This window comes from Argiope bruennichi, chromosome 2 (genome assembly GCF_947563725.1).
Source record: "Argiope bruennichi chromosome 2, qqArgBrue1.1, whole genome shotgun sequence".
NCBI classification, from domain to species: Eukaryota; Metazoa; Arthropoda; class Arachnida; order Araneae; family Araneidae; genus Argiope; species Argiope bruennichi.
The window spans coordinates 110,368,682-110,391,624 of record NC_079152.1 but is presented as its reverse complement, the minus strand read 5'-3'; the positions used below and the strand labels follow the sequence as shown (position 1 = coordinate 110,391,624).

The 22,943-nt window shown below is 26.0% G+C and overlaps 1 protein-coding gene across 1 annotated transcript; it reads left to right on the top strand.

Annotated features, from left to right (window-relative positions):
• The first annotated feature begins 11,062 nt into the window (after positions 1 to 11,062).
• On the top strand, positions 11,063 to 16,571 carry LOC129960291 (uncharacterized). Its single transcript, XM_056073609.1, has 6 exons — positions 11,063 to 11,407; positions 12,202 to 12,260; positions 13,534 to 13,638; positions 14,961 to 14,993; positions 15,660 to 15,698; positions 16,280 to 16,571. Exons 1-6 carry the CDS (start codon positions 11,272 to 11,274, stop codon positions 16,364 to 16,366), a joined length of 459 nt encoding a protein of 152 aa, XP_055929584.1. The 5' UTR covers positions 11,063 to 11,271; the 3' UTR covers positions 16,367 to 16,571.
• The last annotated feature ends 6,372 nt before the right edge of the window (positions 16,572 to 22,943 follow it).

Sequence of the window (22,943 nt, the reverse complement as noted above, 5' to 3'; positions counted from 1 at the left end):
AGTGCAAAATAATTTCTTCATGTTTTATAGTGGCGTTCTTACAATGATAAAATTACAATTATATATAAAATATTCCATAAAAAACGTAAGAATACATTTGATTTCGAAAAGGGAATAGAGAGTAATTCAGAGATTATCATGAGATTAGCCCTCTTGGGTGACCAACTGGTCACCTAGCTATATCATACATGTTTCATTTCATTTACATCTCTACTCCTATTCACTATTTACTTTTTATGATCCTTTCAACAAAGTTTTAAATGTGATAGATATTGACTAAATAGCAATGTCTTGTTTATTGTTTACATTGATTTTCTGATAGAAACAAGTTCTATGACATCGCATGATGTTATTAAAAACACAATTTTTCGAGTTATCTTTTAATTGCTTGTTGTCTTCTGCGATATTGAAATTTCACTTTCTTAGTCCTCAAGTAAACTATGCAGATTCTTCTTGCTTAATTTTTAAAACTGGAAGAAATTAATGTGATTTATAGGAAGAAATTAATCTGATTTATATTTGGTGAAACAATGAAAACGGTTTGAAACCCTTTGCAAAAATAAGAAGTATTTTTGAAAATTATGTAAAAAAATATTTTTAAAAATATAAAAAATTCAGAAACTATTGCATGATAACTGAATTGGTCTCCTTAAAAATGTACAAGTTTTAAAAATTTAAACGGTGTAAAATAATTTATTCACATTTATGCTTTAAGTAGTTATAGCTGAAAAGCGCTTAAGTCACACCAAATTTTTAATTAAATAAAATTTTAATTATAACGTCAAAAAATCGCCCAATATTCAAATTCCCACTCATATTTCATGTTCTAAATTTTGTGGCTTTAGTCAGCGATACGGGTTGTGCAGATTCAATATACATACATGTCACATATATCATTTTAAATTTTAAAAGTATTCATATACTTCTAAATTTTGTAATGTAATAATATATAACATGAATAAAAGAAAAAAAATGTAGGCAGAATTGAAGTTACAGAAGAAAATATACTTGACACCTATTTGTAAAATATAAGTTGGTTTTATTTCCTAAATGAAGTAATTTTTTAAAGTCTTCTGCAAGGTTTTTTTTTCTTTTTTTCTTTTTTTTTGGCATTTAATGCGATTTTGATACATTATTCATGAATTCTGTGCTACATTTTCGAAAATTGCCAGATTTGTTGTAATAAAATACATTAATATAGAATCTATCCCAAACAGGTTTTCTAGTTTGTGCTTCTGAATTATTATCGAAGCTAATAAATATTTGACATAACGCAGCTAAGTTTTAACAAAAAACCAATAAAAAATAAAATAAAATAATCTTCCAAAACGATCTCAGATTCTTCTATAAAGAAGGGAAAAAAATGAATATGAATAAAAATAACGAATAAAATATTCAGTGAAATCCTCTAAAATTACAATCGTCCCTATTAACAGGTAATGACAATATTTTAAAATTCAGAGTTTATTTCGCAAAGATTTATAAAAATGAACAGAAATAAATTAGACATTATGTTGTCATTAATGATTGCAAATTTCACTCTAATTGTAAGTACTTTCAGTTTGAAATGTGTCACATCAATCAACCGATTTTTTTAAATATATTCTTTTACTAATAGTAAGTATAAATACAAGAAATGTTTTTGTATCTATCCAAAGTCAACTCACCGACATAATCACAAAACTCAAAATCTAATTACGTTGTTTTATAAAAAGACTTGAAATATATTTTTGAGTGAATTTTTCTGCTCTTTTAATTGCTGACATTAATTTGTCAGAAAAATGTATAATTAAAAAGACCATTTAAAATAAGCTTAATTTTACAATTAATATAATTTGATAAATATAAATTCGCTTTTTATCAAAATTAATTTTTATGCACATATTTCAGATGGGTAGTTTTGAATTTATTTTCCGTCGAAGTTTTTCGAAATCAAAATTTAAGAAAGCTAAATTACATTTGTAATATTTCTGTAATTTAGTATATAAAAATAATATGATTTTTTTAAAAATCATTTCCAATATTTTGTAATAATATTTCTATTATTCCAAAGTTTTGGTTAGCAATTTATCGCATACATTTTAAAATTTTTCAACTATTTTAGGAATATCCTTTTGCTAATTATTTTATGGATATAGAAACCGAATTAGTTCGAAAGCGTGAATAAAATCGTTTGCTGGATTCTGTAAATATATGGGTATTCAAGGAATTACAATTAGTAAGTGTTTGATTGTGAGGAAATGTAATTTTATGAGTTAATCGAATTGTTTGTCGCTTTCAAGTTTTGACTCTATCGTCAAGTTTATGTTTTATCTCAGTGCAGTGTGAAATTCTGATAAACTATTCAGTTTTTGATTAAAACGATAACTTTTCAATAAATCAAAAATGCAATCAATGTTTTTTATACATTTTTTTATAATAATCCTTAAAATAGAAAAAAATTATAATTAACCGTTTATAGAAAAATATTTTATTTATAGAAAAGTAACGTTTATAGAATATTTAGAATTTTTATAAAAAAATTATTACAATCGTTAAAGCATTCGACCAACCATTCTTTAAAACTTTTTGAATTAAAAAATCATCTTTACAATTACGTAGGTTTACTGTTCTATCACCATTTCTTAATTAATACTTTAATTCAAAAACGCTTTGAGTTAGACAGAAAATTTTTTATATATGAACTTAACACCAAATTTGTAAATGTCTATCGAATTTTGAACGTAATTCTTTCAAAAGAAGTCTATTTGTTCGGCAATTCGAGTAAAACAAGATAACTATAAAACGTAATGTGAATGGATCGATAAAATTGATACACTGGATTTGCATCTAAAATATAATCAAATTTCGTATTTATTCAAGGGGGTTGATCATCTGTCTACTTTCACTTGAATTTAAATGCTATAACTCAAAGAGGCAATGGCTTAAATAAATAAAATTTGTTATATAATCTTTTGATTTTAATTATAATTCTATATCAAATGGGAAAAAGACCCCTAAATGGAATATTAGCGATTAAACACACACAAAAAAAAATCGCCAAAGATCGCCAGATAGATTAATGCTATAGATCGATATTTCATAGCTATTGTTCGCCAATGTCTTGCAATGAATACGCAAATATCGATTTTCTTTATTATGGTATGAAGTGTGCAACTTTCATATTTGAGACAGAGAAAATAAAAATCTGAGCATTCGTAGTGTTTACATCCTTTCCCAAGATCCATTCCCTGGGGAAAGAAGGATAAGATCTTTATTACTGAGTATGTGACAGAGTTTTGGGATTCAAAATTCGATAGAACCATATTTCCGCTAATTGTGCATATGTTAATTTAAGAATTAACATTTCTGTTTTTTTAGTTATTATATTAGAAACACATTTTTTTTAGTTATCCCATGCTAGAAATTTGATTAAATTGACTTGATTTTAAATTTTTAAGCAATGATTTAAAAAAAAATAGTTAATTTTACACACTCAACTTTGTACAAGTAAAAGTTTAAAGCAACGAGTTTTCAAAAGAATGTGAAATGATTCTTTCATTAAAATTTTTTTTATTAGTTTTACTTTATGTAAATGAAAATTTTCTGAATTTTAGTGATGGATAATTTTACAGAATTAAAGGATTTTTATGAAATATAATTCTTTATTTCTGTCATTTTATTTACTAAGCCCTCGACTTTATCATATTTTTCCATTACTGCGCTTAATGTGTTCGCATAGTGAGAAAAATAAAATATATAGCATAAACTGTTGATTTAAAACTAAAATTTCTAATCATTCACCCCGAACACTTCAAACTTAACTTTCAGATTAATCAATTGTAAATGCTTCATATTTTCGATTGCACATTTTGAATCAGGCTGATTTTTTTTATTATTATTTCATCATTTTGAAAAATAAACTCATTAAGTTTATCTATAAAGTGAATTATAGAGCATTTTACTCGTTATAATCCTTTATAGCAAGATTCTAAGAAAGTTTATTCTGTCACTCGTCTAAAAAGATTATAACCCATTAAATTACTTGAAACTAGAAGCCAAAGAGACAACTCTTTCTTTCATGGACTTGAACGACCTTCTGAAGGACATTTTCGTCGTCTGTGCTCGATGAAATGTGACAGAAGGCGCTGCGGCTGACAAGTAGTGTTAATGACATATGACTTATAGTTTTAAACTAAATATTATTCAAAGATTATTTTTAATGGACCCATATTTTTCACTTCTGTATGGATATTTTTAGTTTCTATATCCATTATATGATAAATTATATTTTATATTTTCATGTATAAATTATATTTTCGGTATAAAGTCTCTATCAATCTCTACTGTGAACTCTACCTTCAGAAATCGAAATTGTATCAGAATTGTGGCAGAACTTCAATTATTTAAAGCTCAATTATGCTGATCTCCAATTATTTAATCAATTGTGAGAGATACCAGAAAATAATGTAAAATCTGGAAAAATAACATTGTGACTGAGGTCAGTAGTTTTAGCACGTCTTCCCCCAATCGAAGGTGGCTATTTTTAACAACTAAAAAATAGGTGGCTTATATTTAATGAATTTGTTACTGAAAATTATTATACATTTGAATATATGAAATGAATCTTTATATAATTTAAGTTTTTAATGTGAATCTTAAAGTATTTACGATTTTCCTTATGTTATGTTATTTTCGTTAAATTTTGTGTAATGAATTTAAAAAAAAACATTTTTTTCTATGCTTCCTACGACTTTTTTTATTTAATTTCTGAGCTTTTAGCAATCATCTGGCCTTAAATGGTCTGATACATATATGATGGAGATATTTCGAATTCTGCCATAGTTCATTTTTACTTTATATAGAACGAGTAATGAAAATATCTTGACAATTCTTTTACGACCCAATCAATAAAAAAAATCAGACTTTTCCAAACGATATATATATATATATATATATATATATATATATATATATATATATATATATATATATATATATATATATATATATATATATATATATATATATATATATATATATATATATATATATATATATATATATATATATATATATATTACTCATTAATACGCATATATGTTTTGGAAAGTTACATTATTTTCTTGTATATATATTCATTTTATATGTGAGAAAAAAAAGTATGGTTACTATGCGTGTGATTCGTTAACAATTTCAAAAACATATGTAAAAATAATCATTCGCTTCTTTTATTCAGTTGAATACCCAGTGGAATTATTTCTGTCTGGTAATTGTGCTGATTTACAATATTCTTGCACGTGCATAGACTGACGATCACCACATTGCGTAGAGTCCAACAATACTTAAAACATAAAACTTCTATAGCATAACTTTTTTAGCATTCATTTTAACACTTATGATGTAAACTAAAATTTCACCATTACAGAAATAAATTTTTGTGGCTGCAATTTGGTAAAAATGAAAACGTGAATAAAAGAGAGAAAAAAGAAATTGTCCAAAGTATATTGGATTGTATATATTTTTTTTCCATAATTTACATAGTTTAACTAAAATATGTTATTGTTGAAAATAATTTTGGAGAGTCATTTCTATCAATATATGAAATCAATCATTATTCTTACTTTGACAATGTTTTCTAAACAGATAAAGTTATCGTTTTTTCATCTCTTTTAATTTGATTTTTTCCAAGCAAAATATTTTAGATTCGCTAAATTTACAACTTTTTTCTTGAGAATCTTTGCCATAATTTGTAACTTTGTCGTAGGCACACATTTGATATTTGGGAATGCTATTTTTTTCAGCCCTGGTAAAATATCTATAAAATATGATTTGATTTATAGTATGAATATAATTCTTCTTAGAATAAATAACAGGATAAAGTTTATTAAATAAAGTATAATAGTTAGTTTTGAATTTCGTTTTTCCTCACTTCAAAGCTTTCTATGTGTGCCATCTGTTGAATAGTTTCTTTATCATAAAATTCCAAAATTCGATTTCGGAGTTTTGTTAAAATAATTTAAAGACATGCTTCTTAGTCTATTACGAAACACGACATTTAATTCTGTTTTCAGAAACTATATATTTATAACATTTTTACACTAATTTAGTCATTTTATTCTGCAAAGTGCAAAATGTTTTAAAATTCCATAAAAACCACAGCTTATGGATTTCACTGTCTATTATGATTTAGTAAAAAATGTGTATAATTGATGAAAAGTAATTGTTTAATTATTGTTACAGTTCATAAAATAAGAAATTCCTACCTTTTTATAAAATAAGATTTTTTTCTTTAAATTAATATTCCGAAGACCTTAGAAGGTCTGATCCTTTCATAATGTGTAAATTTAGTGTCTTATACTTAAGTTTTTAAAATAGAATAATTTGTCCTTTTATTGTCTACTAAAGAACTATTATGGAAATGAGTTTTTTTATACCAAATTTAATTTGAAAATTATACAAATTTAAAATTTATTTTATGGAAGACCAAAATATTTGATGAATCGTGAATTCTTTTTGATTTTTGCAACAAAATTCTTCTCGGAAGGGGCGAGTTAAAATTATTTTAATTATACTTTTCTTAATATTTAACATTTTAATATTATTCAAATTACTAATGGACTTTCACATTTATTTTAAGTATTTATTTACAAAATTTCGGAGCAATGCTTACAGTGTTTTAAAATATACTATAATGTATGTTTTACAAGATGAAAATGTTTTCTTTCTGAAAGTAGAAAAATCTATTTAAAAAAAGATTAATCTTTTTTCAATTTCAGCCGAACGATATTTTTAATTCACTTGACTTTATTTTCACAACTTCTTACACTATGCATGTTTTCATACAAGAAGGCGGAAGTGAGATATTATTAAAGGCGCCAATAAGATAGGCTTTATACTAAGACATTTTTTCCTATTAGAAATCGATTCTTTTTGTTTGGCAATAAATTTATTTTCCTTAAATTCCAATGAATGTCAATCATAGATATTGATTTTATTCATTCTCTGTGTCTAATAAAAGAAGGGACGAATTTTCTCATTAAAGTTTTATGAACCCTGAAGAATCTAATTACATGCAAAAAAGCGAAGACCATTATTAATCTCTCCAATATGATTTTTTTTTTTTTTTTTTTTTTTACGGGAAATGACTCAATATCTTTGACAAAGCTGTGGTTGCAGACAGGCATTCCCTCCGAAAGAATTATTCGCCCCTTTTATGTGCTACGCCCCTGCAATTCGCAGAATGCAATTTTCTCTTACGACCACGGACGATGAACTTGGTCGAAGAGTGTTTTCCATCAAATATTTAACTATTAATTGATATACGTTCCTTAATGGCATTTCTAAGTAATGGCCTGGGTGGCGTGTGTCAGTTAATCAGAGAGTTGAGTTGTTGGTTAGAGTCTGTCAACAGGTGGGGCTCTGAAATCGATCGTGGTTACGTGTTTGGGCAGGGCAAACCTTTTATTAATGTGTTTGCATTTTTTCTCTTTTTTGACGGTATATAAAAGGTGTGTAACTGTAAAACGTATTAAGTTCTTGGATTGGCTGCACGCAATTCTCTAGTCAATTACTAGCAAGGTTAATTACAGAAAATTTCTGTTTAAAATTCTCCTTTAAGGGTTATTAAATGTGAAAGTACTTTTACATACAGTGCGGTTTTTCCAAGATCTTACATCATTTTGTTTCATTTAGTCTTCCTACAACCTTGAACATGAATGCAATGTTCGAATTTCTTTCGAAAGTAATCGTGTTATTCTAGGAGAACTCGTTTTGAATGCATTTCATATTTTATTCCTTTGAATGTTAAATTTCTTGTTCCTTGTTCAAAAACCAAATTGTTGAAGACAGATTACGTGCTTCAAATACCAGCATCATTAAGATTAATTTCAGTTTCAACCTTTTCAATGTCTGTAGAACATTGAAACATTTCAAGAGAGGATCTGATACACAGTTTTTAATTTAAAAATGACGGAAAGTAGTTTTATTGAAGCAGATAAAAATAAATCCTATCTGAATAACGGTTTGGAGATTGATACAACTAGACGAAAAATGTATCTGCTTTTTTCAGGTTGCCAACGAAGAGGTCCAGGATGCAAAATGATTATCCGAAGTGATTTTCATCCCGTTTTCAAGATGGCTGCCTTTTTAGGAATTTCATTTCCATGCGCAGCCGAAAATAAAGATGATGATGGAAAAGACATTCATAGTAGAAAGTGTTATGATATAGCTGTAACAGCTATTACATTTGTAGCCTTAGCAATCGTTATAATTTTTTCACATAATTTCACGGCCTCTAAAGCAATGACTCTTACTTATGGCGTGAAATACATTGCAGCTTTTTGTATACGATGCTACATGGTTGTTGATAACTACAAAATACCGAAAGTAATCACCACTGTTTCTCAGTTGTATGAAGATGTATCTTTATCAGTATATAAGAGTCTGAAGGTAAAGATTTACCTTCAAAGCCTAGCATTTACGATTTTAAATATACTCTTGCTGATATTAACTAGCTTAAGGTTGCTTTATGAAGACGAAGTGCAACATCTTCCATATATAGAAGGGTTTGGTCGCAACTTTACAGCCAATGGAACAGTCAATGTAGTGCATACGCTAATAGTATCTTACTTCATGAACTACAGCTTTACTGTATTCACGGTCGCCGTAAGCATCTTGTCGTGTTGCAACGTGCATTTAATATTGCGTCGACTTCTTAAATCTTATGGTGAAAGTCTGGTAGAAAACATAAAGAAGGATTCCTCAAAGGAAAATTTTGCCCAAGAATTTACAACATTTCGAAGAATAATATACGCCATGAATGAAGCAGACGACGCCATGTCTTTTATAGTGTTCTTCACGTATGTTACTTGCATCAGTTGTTTCTTCAATACCTTGAGTGGTTTCTTAGCAGCAAATGGAGTATTTGACAAGCCTTGCCTTTCTGCGGAAATGGCTCTGACTTTTCTTTATTCTGTTGTCATCTTTTCTACTATGACCTGTAGCGCTGCTGAGGTGTCCACAGCTGGTGAAAGATTAAAGCAACGTGTTTTGTGCATTTCGGACATCGTGCTGCAGAGGAATTTATCTAGTGATGCCCTAATGGGGTTCACGATATTGATAGATGGTATAAAAAATGCCAATATAAGTATGACAGGATGGGGTATGTTTACAATCACTCGAGGATTTGTTTTATCAACTGTTGGAGTTTTAATTACCTACGGTGTTCTCTTGTTCCAATTTGGATAACAGCTTTTAATGCATTAGTTTTTGTAAAAATAAATCCCCAAAGTCCAGCATATTAATGTTTTTTAGATTTAAACATTTTAATTCGAAGACGATGTAGAACATTTATTACATTACTTTCAGTAAACTTTTTAAAAATAGAAGGCTTTTAAATAATTTAATTGCAGATTTATATAGTTTATTTTAAATCATGCCATGCAGCTGATTTCTTGCCAATTTTTAAAACATACAAAGTAGCAGATTTTCTTATGAATGGTATATTAGTTAAGTATTTAGATTTGAAAATATAAATGTTTACGATATATACAATTTTCCTGTTTTATAAAAGTAATGTGTCGAGTCCCATTTGTAGTATCATAGATTTTTAAAATAATTTTAATACGCTTTTAATTAACCTTCCAGCTATCATGTGGGGGTTTCCTTCAAAAAAGGAGAAGCATTTTACTTTAGTATTTAAGTAAGGTTTTGAAGAAATTTTGATGAGAAGATGTATTGTTGTTGTTTGATTATTTAACGGTTTTTATACTTTAACAAAGTCGATAAGAAATATTTATTTATATTTTTCAAATACCATGTGCATCATTTATTCACTTTATTATAATGTGACATTTATTAAATGCATTATGCAAAATATCAGCAATTATATTATATCTGTTTTTAGCTTATCGGTAATAAAAAAAAAATATGGCCAATTGCTGAATTTTATTTTTATTTTCATTTTCAAAATGCTCTATCTCAATTTAAATTATGAATCTAATAAGACATACTTATGTAATAGGGAACTTACAGACATTTTGTAAATATCGAATTCACTATTTTTTACATATATGAAAGTGGCATAAAAATTTCTTTAAACAGATCTTAAATTTATTAGTTTTTAGTTAACTTAAAAGTTTTTAGACACATCTTCATTATTCATCTTCGAAAATTATGATTCATCTCTAAAACGTTTAATTATGTTTCGTATAAATAAATTTAAAATTGCATAGGTTTTATTCGTGAAGATTTTGCCATGTGATTCATCAAAGTATCTATTAGCCTATCTTTAAATGTAATTTGTGTAAAAAAGTTTCGAATATAAATGTTAAAAAGTAGTATTAGAAAAAAATTATATCCATTTTAAATTCTCTGATCTATTGCTAAATTTTTTAATGCTACTACTTTTCTCTTTATATATATATAAAAAGAGAAGGGGAAAGAAATTAATATAATTATTAAATGCATATTAAAAATACATTTTAAATATTCTCTTTATATACATATATGTATATGTACATATACAGAAAGAGAGTGTGTATTGTCTATTCATTTCTATTGTCTATATTATTGGCTTAAATGATTGCTTCTTAGTAATTTAATTAATAATTTTTTATAATAATAACCTTAACCAAAATTAAATTTTCTTCAGAAACAAGGCAAGGATCGGAATAAAAAGCTATTTTTAAGTTGATTTTTACCTATAATTGACAAAACTAATATTTATTTTTCCACCCCCCCCCCCCCAAATGAGTAACAATTTCTCAGATAATATGGCATTGCTACATTCGCAGTAGCGTCTCGGACGCTTACGCTTCATTGATATTGAAATAAAAGATTCAACTCTCGAAAAAAAAAAAAAAAAAAAAAAAGGTCGAATATAAATGCCAGTATTATCTTCATGCATCGCAGCTGATCTTCAAAACACAGTCATTGGCTTTAACGCGCTTTTCAGAACATTTGTCAAAATAAAGAAAAACAATAAGTCTTTCCGATTTTAAGCACAGACGAAACTGTAAACAATTTACATGACGAAGAAAATTACTTTTAAAGAAGCTAGAAGGTCGAATTAGACAGAAACACTCAGTCACACCACAGTTTCACCCTATAAAGAAATTCATTGTAACATTTGTTCCACGAAATATTGAAGGTTTCAGCAAGAACCATAGTGATGCTCATCATGTACGAACTGTATAAAAGGTAGCCCAGAATCTGTGAGAGTCATTCCGAACTCACAAACAGTTCAGAACATTTCTACAATCAGGAGAAGTATTTGATTATTAATTCATCATGAGGTCTTTTATCTTCAGTGGTTTACTTCTCGTTTTTGCTAGTCTTTTTATCAAAGGGGAAGCAATTGAAAAGAGCTATCTGGTGTCACTGAGGAAAGCTGAGTTCCTGAGTATAATCAACTGCATTTCAATTAGTAAGTGATTTTACTATTCTTTTATACTAACATTTAAATAAAAGTCGATGTTAAAAATATAATCTCTTAGCCTATTGATAAATAAATAAAAAATATTTTTGTGACTGAAATAACTTATCGACATAATTATTTATTTCTTTGTTAACTGCGATGAAACATTTTTGCTACAGCAAGAGAAAATTTGCTGAAATATTCAAGCCATAAAATTGAATGATTTCTACTTTTTAAAACGGTGTTTATTCGGTATGGATATATATTTTTAAATAAAAAAAATTCTTCAGTTTATTGCTAATTGTATAACATAACATTGTCTACATATGCATAAAAGAAATGTGAATAAAATAAATTTTGATAAAAAATATTTAAATACAATTGTATTATTTTCAAATAGTGTTAATTGAATTTGTTCGATGTATTTGAGGATTAAAAATTATGAAGTTCATTTTCCGAGGTGGATTTATATTATTTTTATATTAAACATCCACTTGTATCAGATTTTTCATATAATAATATAAATTTTTTATCATCTTAAATATAAATTGTTATAACAATGCACCTTGTCGTTAATTATAACTTCACTCACACTAGGTTGTTTGTAATTATTTATCATAAAATCATTGCAATTAATTCAGACAATAAAAGAACACTTTCCATGCTTTCCAACAACAAAAGTGATTCAAATAGCCTTTTAGTTTTAAGAAAATTTGAGCGCATTAAAAATATAAAAGTATAAAGTTTAGTGACAACATTGTTCATTAGTCACATTAAAAAAAATAACACTTTCTCCTTTCCAGGTCGTGATCCTGTTCTCTGTGCTAAATATGCTGCTTGTGAGAAGGAATTGCCTCCAAGAGTAAGTATTCATTGAGAAAAATATTACATTAACATAATAACTTTTTCATAAATATTCAACTAAAATAAAATTCCCATTAGATGAAATTATTGTTAGATGAATAAATTAATTCATCTAACAATACTTATGATAAAAACTCATGAATCGAATTAAAAAAAAAACGCTTACCATTTCGCTATTAGAGTGATGAATGAAATGTTGTAAAATTTAGAAATATATAACAAATAGAAATCAATATACTTATAATCATTTACAAATCATTTGACAATACTGACTTTTCCAAGAATTTCTTTTTGCAAAATTCAAATGCTTAAATATGTATTTATGCTTTTCATAATGTAACTCTTATTCATAAAAAATAAATAAAACTAACCTGAAAACGTAATTTAATGAAAATAATTACAAAAATAGAATTCTCAAAAAATTATAGTTGATAGAATTTTTAAAATTTTGGCTGTTAAAGATTCATGAAAGTCTGCTACGGAAAAAAAAAAGTTAATCGATTAAAAAACAATCTCTAATTAATCGAAAAAAGGTGATTTCGGAGTAATTATTGAATAATTGATCGTAAAAATATAATATTTTGTCATTTTATAACTATTTATGACAAACTATGAGAAAGTTCAGTAATTATATTACATTTGTTTATTATCTAGCAATAGTGATAGTAAAAATGCGATTTGGCAAGTTTTATTTTTTATTATTTTAAAAATTTAGTTGTTAAACTAAATGTTAAATAATAAATTTAATTATACTACTAAAATCAAAAAAGTGATTAGGCTTTTAAAACAATTAAATTAAAAGATAACTTACTTTTATATAATCGAAACATATAATATAGAAAACATATTAAATAGTTGTAAAAAAAAGATATTATTTTCTAAACTAAAATTATTTTATATGGCAAAATGAGAGAAAATTTCTCAAAAATGTTGCATCTGTCTATTGTTTTGGCATTATAATTAATGCTAGTGGCATTATTATAATGCCACTAGCATTAAGTGTTGAATCAAGTAGTAATAAAATGCTTTGAATTAGAAATGGTAAACTAATTTTAGGAATTTTTGAACAATGAAAAGAAACAAAAAGAAATAATTGAATTTATTTACAATTTAGCAGTTTGATTTAAAAATTTACTTTACAATTAAGTTTGTTTTAGCAATTAAATAAAAGTATATATACAAGCATGGAATTAAATCATCGTCACATTATATATGTAAATATAAAAAACATAACCAAAATGATTAGTTTTAATTTTATTATTTTTATGTAGGTTTTTGCTGCTCATCAGAAGTGTCAAAAGGAACATGTTGGGCTCGAAACTCTGAGATGCACCAAACATGAACCTCTGTACAAGGTCCCTGAGATTCCCGCCAAGGCAAGTAGTCATAGAATTCGATTTTATAAATTTAGAGCGATTTCATTCTTGGGTGAGCTAGATCTATAACAGTTTTCCATACTCTGGCCCATATTTGTATGGAATCTGAATCCAAATTGCTCCATTACTTACTGGTTGGTTCGTTGTGTTTGGTTTATTGGTGCAAGAGCCATATCTGGCTATACTGCGCCAATCGAATGTCATTACTTACTGGAGAGTAACTGTTATGAACAATTTAAAACAAATGATGAATTATATTTATTTTTTTTAGAATATAGCATCTACGGCACTCATTTTCTAAACTTTTACTTCTCATAAAGCATTCTATCTCTCAATCAGTAAAATAAAGAAAATTAATTTCTTAAGCTTTCAGAGAAAGCATTTTTATTTTCTTGTGACTCGCTGAAAAAAAAATATTTCGGTGAAAAAACAATTGATAGAAACGGAAAATAGAGAAGAAATAATAAATTAATTATGTCTTAATTTCAGAAATATCATTTGCTTATCGATATATTTAATTTTCTCCAATGTAACATGAATAAACTTGCATTAAGCAATCAGTTTTAGCCAGTCAAATCTTGACTTTTAAAATTTCATTCTGCTTTTAAAGATATCCTGATTTTAAACAAGCTATCCCAGAAGGTACCCTTTTTTTTAAAGTGAAATATTTGCATTCCATTAGATTAAAAAAAAAATAACCCCAGAAAAATTGTTCCTCTAAATTTCTCTTTTCAATGCAATTATTCTTTCTTTTTATATTTGATGAAAATTCAGTATTATATAGTCTCTTTATTCAAAGTATCAATGATGCTATTTTTTTAACCTTTATTCCCAATTATTTAGTGCATATAAATACTCCCTGACTATTAATTCTGCACAAATTCGGTGGTTGTCATTAAGCATTATTTTTTTTACCTCATTTAATAATTTTTGTATAAAATGTTTGTATAGTGAAGAAAGAAAATTTTAAGCATTCGAATTATTATCTAATAAATAACTAAATTAGATTTCTCAAACAATCAATAGGAATGATTATTCTCTAACTGCTTATCCATTAAGAAATTAAAATGCAGTGCACAGGCATAATGATTCCGATAAAGTTTAAAAGTTATTGTATTCATTGTGGGGAACTATATATAATTCAGAGCGATAAGGAGAAGCAAAAGGATATTTAAATTCACAAGTTTAATTCTTTATAATAAATTTTTATAATATATGTATATAGCCTGAGATTCTGAAACATAAATGAACCTATGAAAATGCTTTATTTTATTAAGCAAAACGTAAATAAAAGTGTTACTAACCTATCTTTCTTTTCACAGATCTTTGATTGTGTTGTTGAAACCGTGCATAAGGTAAGCATAATATCAAAATCATATAAATTTGTTAACAGCTCATTCTATTTTTTACAAATCCGTCCTATATATTTGCTGATAGTGAATGCATAAATATTTCGAAATTTATCTTTTCTTAAGAAAATGTTTAAGAAAATAATAAAATCTGCATAAAATGAAACGAAAGTACATAAATTATATAAAAAAATACATAAAAAGCTACATAAACATATCACGGATAACGTTTCACGAATTTCTTTTAGATTCATTTCATTTTTATTCATTTGTCAAAATTTAATATAGAATATGATTTAAAACATTTTTTCCTTGAACAGCTCATGATTCCTAACCCTGAAATATTATGACCGGTATTTGGAATCATAATTTCAATCCTTGAAAGTGCAAAAACATATATTTCGATACAGTTTTAATAGTAACAATTTAGAATAATTTTGCAAAATGCATCCAGTCTGTTTTTTTCTCCAAAAAATATCAAAAGACATGAAAATATGTGGTGAAACCTAATAAATTAGGTTGTATAAATGCATTATAAAAGTATTAAAAGGTGACTAAACTGTACACTACAAATAATTTCTGTTTTATATTTTAAATTATATTTATTTTTTCAATTTTATGAAATTTTACTACTTGTTTTAACTTACACTCGTCAATGTAATTTTTTTCTAGCTCACTCCACCTGAAAAGAAAGTCATTGTGAAATTCGAAGTAAGTATTCTTATTACTCTTGAATATTATAAAAAAAAATTGAATTCTTCAAAATATGCAAATGATATATTACTATTAAGTTTATAATACATCCAATAGTGAAAAAAATTGATAATTGAAATTCCTTTGTTACTTTAAAAAGCAAAATTATTTTACAGTTTATCAAATATATAAAATGGAACCAATTATATTTTATCAGCATTATAAATCTTTATTGCATATAATATCAGATTTTTATTTGAATATGGCTTCATATGAAGAATCTTTTACAATCTTTTATTTTCTTTTACAAAGCAGAAATTTAAAAACGTTACACATTAAACTGAATCTTTTAAAATATTCCAATAAATGTTTCCATCCATTTTTATCATTGAAATTCGTATCAAAGGAAAAATGAGTTATTTTTCATATGAATTATTTTTATAAGTATTAAAAATAACTTTTGAAACTATTTATTAACATTGTTTACATCTATTCAGCCTCTTTTTATCAGATTTGTTTATTATTTATTCCGTTAATCATACCAAAAGAAGAGTTTTTTTTATTTGCCAGAGAAAAAAATAATGTTTCATTGCTTTTAGGAATGTGCCAAGAAATTGAAAGAAGAAAGTTGTAAAATCGTCGAAGGACATGCCCATGCCCACAGGGCGCGCCACTTCCGCCATTAACAGGAGAAAGAAGAACCTGTTACTGTTTTTCTACTGTCCTAAATTATGAATAATAGTCAATCAATGACTCTAATATGTATTTAATTTAATTTAATTAATAATCTAATATGTATTCTCAATGTATTTCAACTAATGCAAAATTTACTATAGGATATCAGTATAGTAAACTTAGTATTTTCTGAACTTTTATCCATGTTTCTTGAATTGTATGATCTATTTAAAAAAACAATAAATAATTTTACAATTTGTATATTCATTTCTTATTTTGAAAATGAAAATTATGCGTAATGAAAGATGTTACGATGTGTACGATGTTCAACAAAGTATCAAAGTAAAGAATTTCTAAATTATATTTAAATGTTTTAAAATATATTTTATACTAATTAAAGGCATGTTGAAAGAAATAAGAATAAAAGTTTCATAACTTAAAACGTATTATAAAGCTTATAGAAAAGACACAGAAATGTTAAATTCCTAAAGCCTGTATCGAAAAAAAACATAAAAGTATCAAAGTATTCTGAAATAATTATCAAATTGCTACATTTTACTGATTAAAAAAGGCCCACTAAATAACTAATTTCGCTAATTTTTGGGACCTTAACATTTTTTTTTTTTTTTGCTGAGAATTGTTGATGAATCGAATTACATCTTTTATCCCATAATCCTACAATAAAAACATCTCAAAACGAAATAATCTTATTAAAATGCATTTAGTGGCATAAATCCTATTAAATTTTTCAATTAATTTCAGCTGAAATTTCTAAAATTGCTTAGTTTTGGTAGTTCCAAACTCTTAATACAATCACAGTGAAAATTGATCAACTAAAACTTAATCAAAAGTATTTTCTCTTTTCGGCTCACTGAAAATTTAATTCTTATTTGAAATTCTGATGTATAAATACAAGATATCTCATTTCTCCGTGATACTTCTTCACAAGTTCTCATACTGTCGTCAGTGTCAATAACTGATCTGTTTTATTACCCTTTTATTATATTGAAATGAGAACAGATGAAATGAAAATAAATTAAATGGTATTGATTTTGCTATAGAAGTTTGAAAAAAAAAAAAACAGAACAAGGAATTTGATTTAGTCAACCAAATTATGAAGAAGCTTTTTGAAAAATGATTACAAGCAACGAGAAAACCATCTTTGTTCTGAATTTAACAGGGAAAGGGAAAGAAAATGCTTGTTATAAGAATCAATTAAAAAAAACAGCGCTATATTAGATTATAACTTTGAAAATTAGGTGTCAGATAAATTGTTGAAACTCTCATTTCAAAATTCTTTGATCATGAAAATCAGTTTATAGCATTTGAAAGGAAATAAATTTTAAAATATCATATTTCGTCCAAAAATGAATGAAAGAAAATTCATCTAATTGTAGAAAGGAAGAAAAAAATCTAAAAATAATTTTTTAAAATTAATCTGTTCTTAAATCTGGTGAAAAGTAAAAAAAAAAAAAAAAAAAAAAAAAAGGAAAAAAGTATGATGCTAAAGTAAATTATCTCTCAGAATAAAGCATGTTTTGTAAAAGCTAATAAGATGTAATTATAATTTTATTATAAATAATTTAATCGTTCTTGTCATTACTATATTAAACTGAATTCATAATTAAGCTAATTCAGAAAGTGATAATTTTATGCAAGGAAGTTCATATCTTCAATAGCTTTTGGTACAAATATATAAATGTGAAACTCGCAATGCATGGTTTCGTGAAATTGTTGACTACTTTTTCATGATAATATTAAATGAAACTAAAAGTTTAGTTAAATATTAAATATATAAACTCTGAATTATAAATTTCATTTATTTTAAAACTTATTGCCGAATGGCAGATCACCAAAGAAAATTTTATACATTTCTCAAGTAAATGTTACGAACAAAATTTATATGAAAAAAAATCAAAGCAAATACAACAAGAAAATTATTTATTGAAAAAATTCAAATGTTGCGAGTCTAATAATCCTTTCCTCTGAAAAACAACTTATTTACTTTGCGTAACCAAAATAGTTTACTTACGTAACAAAATTAATTTAACTCGGGTGAGTTAGAACGATCGACTTCACTATTTATTGGAATGATCCGAAATATATTTTAAGAGTAGTTAATCCAAATGTTATAATTTCAAGGAATAATTCTTGGACTATTTTTGTGGGCTGACTACAAAATGAAATGAGTAGCATCCTATCTAATTTTATATGAAAATTATAAATATTTAGCATTCTTTATTTATAAATGTTTCTTTCAGATTGATGGAGTTTGATAAGAGCGAATTTTTTAGCTTCATACAATGATACTACTATATAAGTTTTGTTGTTTATAAACTGAAGCTTATTTTTAGCAGTGGTTATATCTGGAGCATTGAAGTAAATATAGCATGAATAACTATATTATAATGTTGTATAGACTTCGTTTTTTTTTGAATATTTACTAGAAACAAGAAAAAATATATATATATACTGAAAAAGATAAAACTTTGCATTTAACATCTGATTGAAAAAACCATCTCAAGCTCTTCTGAGGAATAATGTTTTTTTTTACAATATTACTATCCGCTTTGGCGACCAGCTGGTTCGCCAGTATTAAAGATCGCTAAAATTTTCAATTAAATATTTTATATAACTTGGTCTCTTAATTGCTTTTTCAGCAAAATATTTTTAAGCTTCCGATTTTGAATAATTCAGTCATACTATTATGTAAGCCTTAAAATGTTTTGTTTATTGTATTACTTATCAATTTTCTGTCAGCTCCCATAAAATTTCAACTTTAAATTACAATGGGAATGTTAAACTGCATTTAATATAAAAATATTTTTTACTGTAACCAACCATGTCTTTTATTTAAATACTAGCCGCCTTTGGTGACCAGCCGATTCGCCAATCTTAATGTTCGTTAAAATTTTAATAATTAAATATTTTTTATCCAATTCCTACTTTAATAGCTTCTTCATCAAAATATTTTAAAACTTTAAATTTTGATAGTCATATAATTCACCCATAGTATTATAAAGGCAATTTTTTATAATATGATTACTGAAAGCAGAGTCACTAAGCGTTTAAACTTTGTGGGCACTAAAGAATATCTTTCTTAATCTATGTAATATCTCAAGAATTTGTCTACAAAATTTTCTCAGATTCATCATGAGGTGGCTATAATATTCGGGTACACGAGAAAGTCAAAAGCGGAACAATACTCCCTTACATTTGCTCAACGCAAATTTTTCAAGTTTAGTTTCTAAATCCATGCATACACTTTTATATTTTAATAAAAGTCATAATTAAAGATATAAAAATAACTTCAACAAAGGATCGTGTAATTTAGCGCTGGAATAAATAAATAAAAATAAATCTTAATAAAAATAAATAGTGTAGTAAAAAAAATGCGGATATTTCAGTACATATATAAGCACCGTATCTCCTCTTAAGCAATCGGGCCGAATCCAATTATAATTTACCATTTATTATTTTATACAAAAGAAAGAATACTTAAGTACTTAAACTTAAAAAGAATACTTACTTGAAACTTGCTAAGTTCGTAAGTTTTCAAAGTAAAAAAATAATTAAATATCGTTAATTAAAAATTAACCAAAATTTTACCGCTTTTCTGCGGGTTTTTTTCTTATTCCAAGAAATATTTTTACACGATCTTAAAATTCAAAATTTTATCTTATTAACGATATTGATTTCATTTATGTATGTGAAGTATTTCCTTCATTTTTTTGTTAGTTTTTCAAAATTAAATAAATATTTGCAGACGATTTTGAAACAAAAATTTTTTGATACTCCGTTGCTAGGTAATGTTGAGATTCTAAACTACTCTACTTTTGTTTTTTGATATTTTTATTTAAAAAAAATACATTTGCTATTGTTTATTATTGGCTTTAAAAGTCAATTCATGCAATGTTTGTAACAATATTTTTATTGTTGAAGAATATATACAAATATCTATTGCCTGCACACTTAAACATATTTCTAGAAAAATTCGAAATGAAAAGCTTAAAAGCAAACGATTTACAATTTATATCATAAACAACTATTATTTCGGTTTATTGATAGGGATATTTGTATGTATTTCGGTAATCGGCGTTTTTTTTAAATTCATCTTCTTTAACTGATATTCTCACTTTGACACACAAAACATCAAGATAAAAGGATTTTGCGCATCATAATATTTTATGCAAAAGTTAGTTATTTTTACTATAAAATACTACCCAATCAAAGTATTTTCATTCTGAGCAACACCGGGCATATCAACTAATATTTATTGAAATTGATTATATCGCAAGCAAAGAAGGCTTTCCAATTATGCAAAATTTTTAATTATTATTATAGCTGCCCTCTCACTATAAACATGTTAAACTATAGAAAGTGTGAAATTCAATGTCTTCTAAGTTGAAGGTCAAATATTGTTCATCGTATCAACTAGTGTCAATGATTCTAAACTACAACATTTCAATTTCTATATTTTCCAAAATTTTGTTTTCCTGAACTGATTTATTTGCAATTTTATTTTGGGAAGATGACAAATTTCTATTTCAGCTTCTTTTTTCAAAAAAAAAAAGTTTACTAAATTACTAAAAATTGAATATTACTTGAAATTAAAACTTAATAAATTTTTATATATTTGGATCACTAAAATTTATATTTTGTTCTTGCGAAATTTTTAATATGAGTGTGAAATATTCTTTCTTCTAGCAATGTTTACGATATGAAATAATACGTACACTTTTATTTTACTATCGACACTCTTTGTGTAGTCATTTTGCTCGAGAACAAGATGATGATTCTTATTAATAATACGGATTGAGATAATATTTATTGTCTATTCTCCATATTACAATAGTTTTTTTACTGATTAATTCGATAGCATTATTTTATAGTTTTTAAATTGTTGGGATTTTTTTGTAACTTTTCTGGTATTTATGTTAAGAAAATTCTTTTGTTAGAAAAGAACTAAATATAGTAAAAATTTTCATTTCACTTCTTATGTAAATAAATTTCTCGCTTTTTTTTCTTTCTGATTAATTTAACTGTAAACCTATCGCGGTCGCTCAAATAACCGTTTTCCAACTGCAATTTCAATATTCAGTGAAAAAAATTGATTTTTTATGCAAATTTTTATTCTTAAATTTTTCTTTGAATTGCCGATTTTTTTAACCTTTATTTCCAGATAGTGAAATATTTTACATAAATCACAAAGACAATTCTGAATAGCATGGTTTTTAATCAGATTTTTTGAAATTCGTTATCTTTACTGAATTTATTCCAAAACTATGTCAGAATCTACTAGAGTAAACTGCATTCATATAGTATAAATTTACAGCTTTTGTGTATTAGTTCACGTTTCAATAAATAAAAATTATTCCATATGGGAGGAAAAAAGTAACTTGACATCAAACAGGTAAATTTTATAATTCGTACTATTCTGTTTAGCTGCCAATAGATGGCAGTGTAAGGGAATTCCATTGTATGTTGCAAATACGTATGCTCCGAAATAATCTTTAAAAGTAAGGATGCATTAACTCCTCGCCTTTTTTCCTTTTATAAATTCTTTCCTTTTAATTTTATTTTCGAATTTCTTTGTTTAAAAAAATGATTACTTTTTTTTAAGGCTTCAGTTATTATAAAATATAATTTTTCTTTGCAATAAACCTTTTCTAAAATTTGTAATTAATTCTGTAAATTCCCGCTAATGTTGATTATTGATTTTTTTAAACTACACTTTGAAATTATAGTCATGCTAATGTGGTGTGAAATTAATTTTAAAGAAGTCGCATCATTATAGTTTTTGAACTTCAACATTAGTTTATTTCGTCTTCTGTCTTTCAAAGTGATTGTTTCCACTCATTAAGAGTGGCAACAATCACTTTGTTTATATTTCCTGTTTATTTTCATTTTAGAGTTTACATTGCATCTTATTCCAGCTTCCAGTTTTGATTTAAGCGGAATATGTTGTGTTTGCTTTAAGAAAAGAATTTTGTACGTTACTTTATTCATCTCTTTGATGTATGGATCATTTGATCAATTTAAGTCTACTTCATCTGTAAATACTCTGATCATTTTCTATCATCATTATGTAAATAGCTTCATGAAATTCTCTGTCTTGTGTTGTGCAAAAATAAACTGTTTTCAAAACGAAAGTAGAGTCCCGAGTCATAACAGTGATCATTTGATTGCTTTCGTATTTTGTTTTCGAAACGTTGTTGCTCATTTGTTAGATCTCAGAACTATAGAAGATGATTACTGATGCATTCGATTTTGACAGAAACCCAAAATATATACTTATCTTCCGTCAGTGAATTATGTAAAAAAAATTTGAACTTACGACTATATAATGGTTTTCACGATCATTGTTTTACATTAAAAAAATGCAAACTATGATGGAGAAATTTTAATTAAAATCAATTTGCATTCTAAAAAGCAAATCTTATTAATTTTATTAACGCATTAACATTCGAACTAAATCGTATCAATTAATATTACATCTGATACTATTATATTCTAAATTCCTAATATTCATCTCTGTATTATATTAAACTTTAATCATTGTAAAATATTTTGAAATGCTTATATATA

What these genes read in the sequence shown, in the direction of transcription:
- LOC129960291 (XM_056073609.1), top strand. Translation starts at nt 11,272, where the DNA reads ATGAGGTCTTTTATCTTCAGTGGTTTACTTCTCGTTTTTGCTAGTCTT. An exon ending in TCCCTGAGATTCCCGCCAAG is followed by an intron (nt 13,639 to 14,960) that starts GCAAGTAGTCAT and finishes TTCTTTTCACAG; the next exon opens with ATCTTTGATTGTGTTGTTGA. An exon ending in AAGTCATTGTGAAATTCGAA is followed by an intron (nt 15,699 to 16,279) that starts GTAAGTATTCTT and finishes CATTGCTTTTAG; the next exon opens with GAATGTGCCAAGAAATTGAA.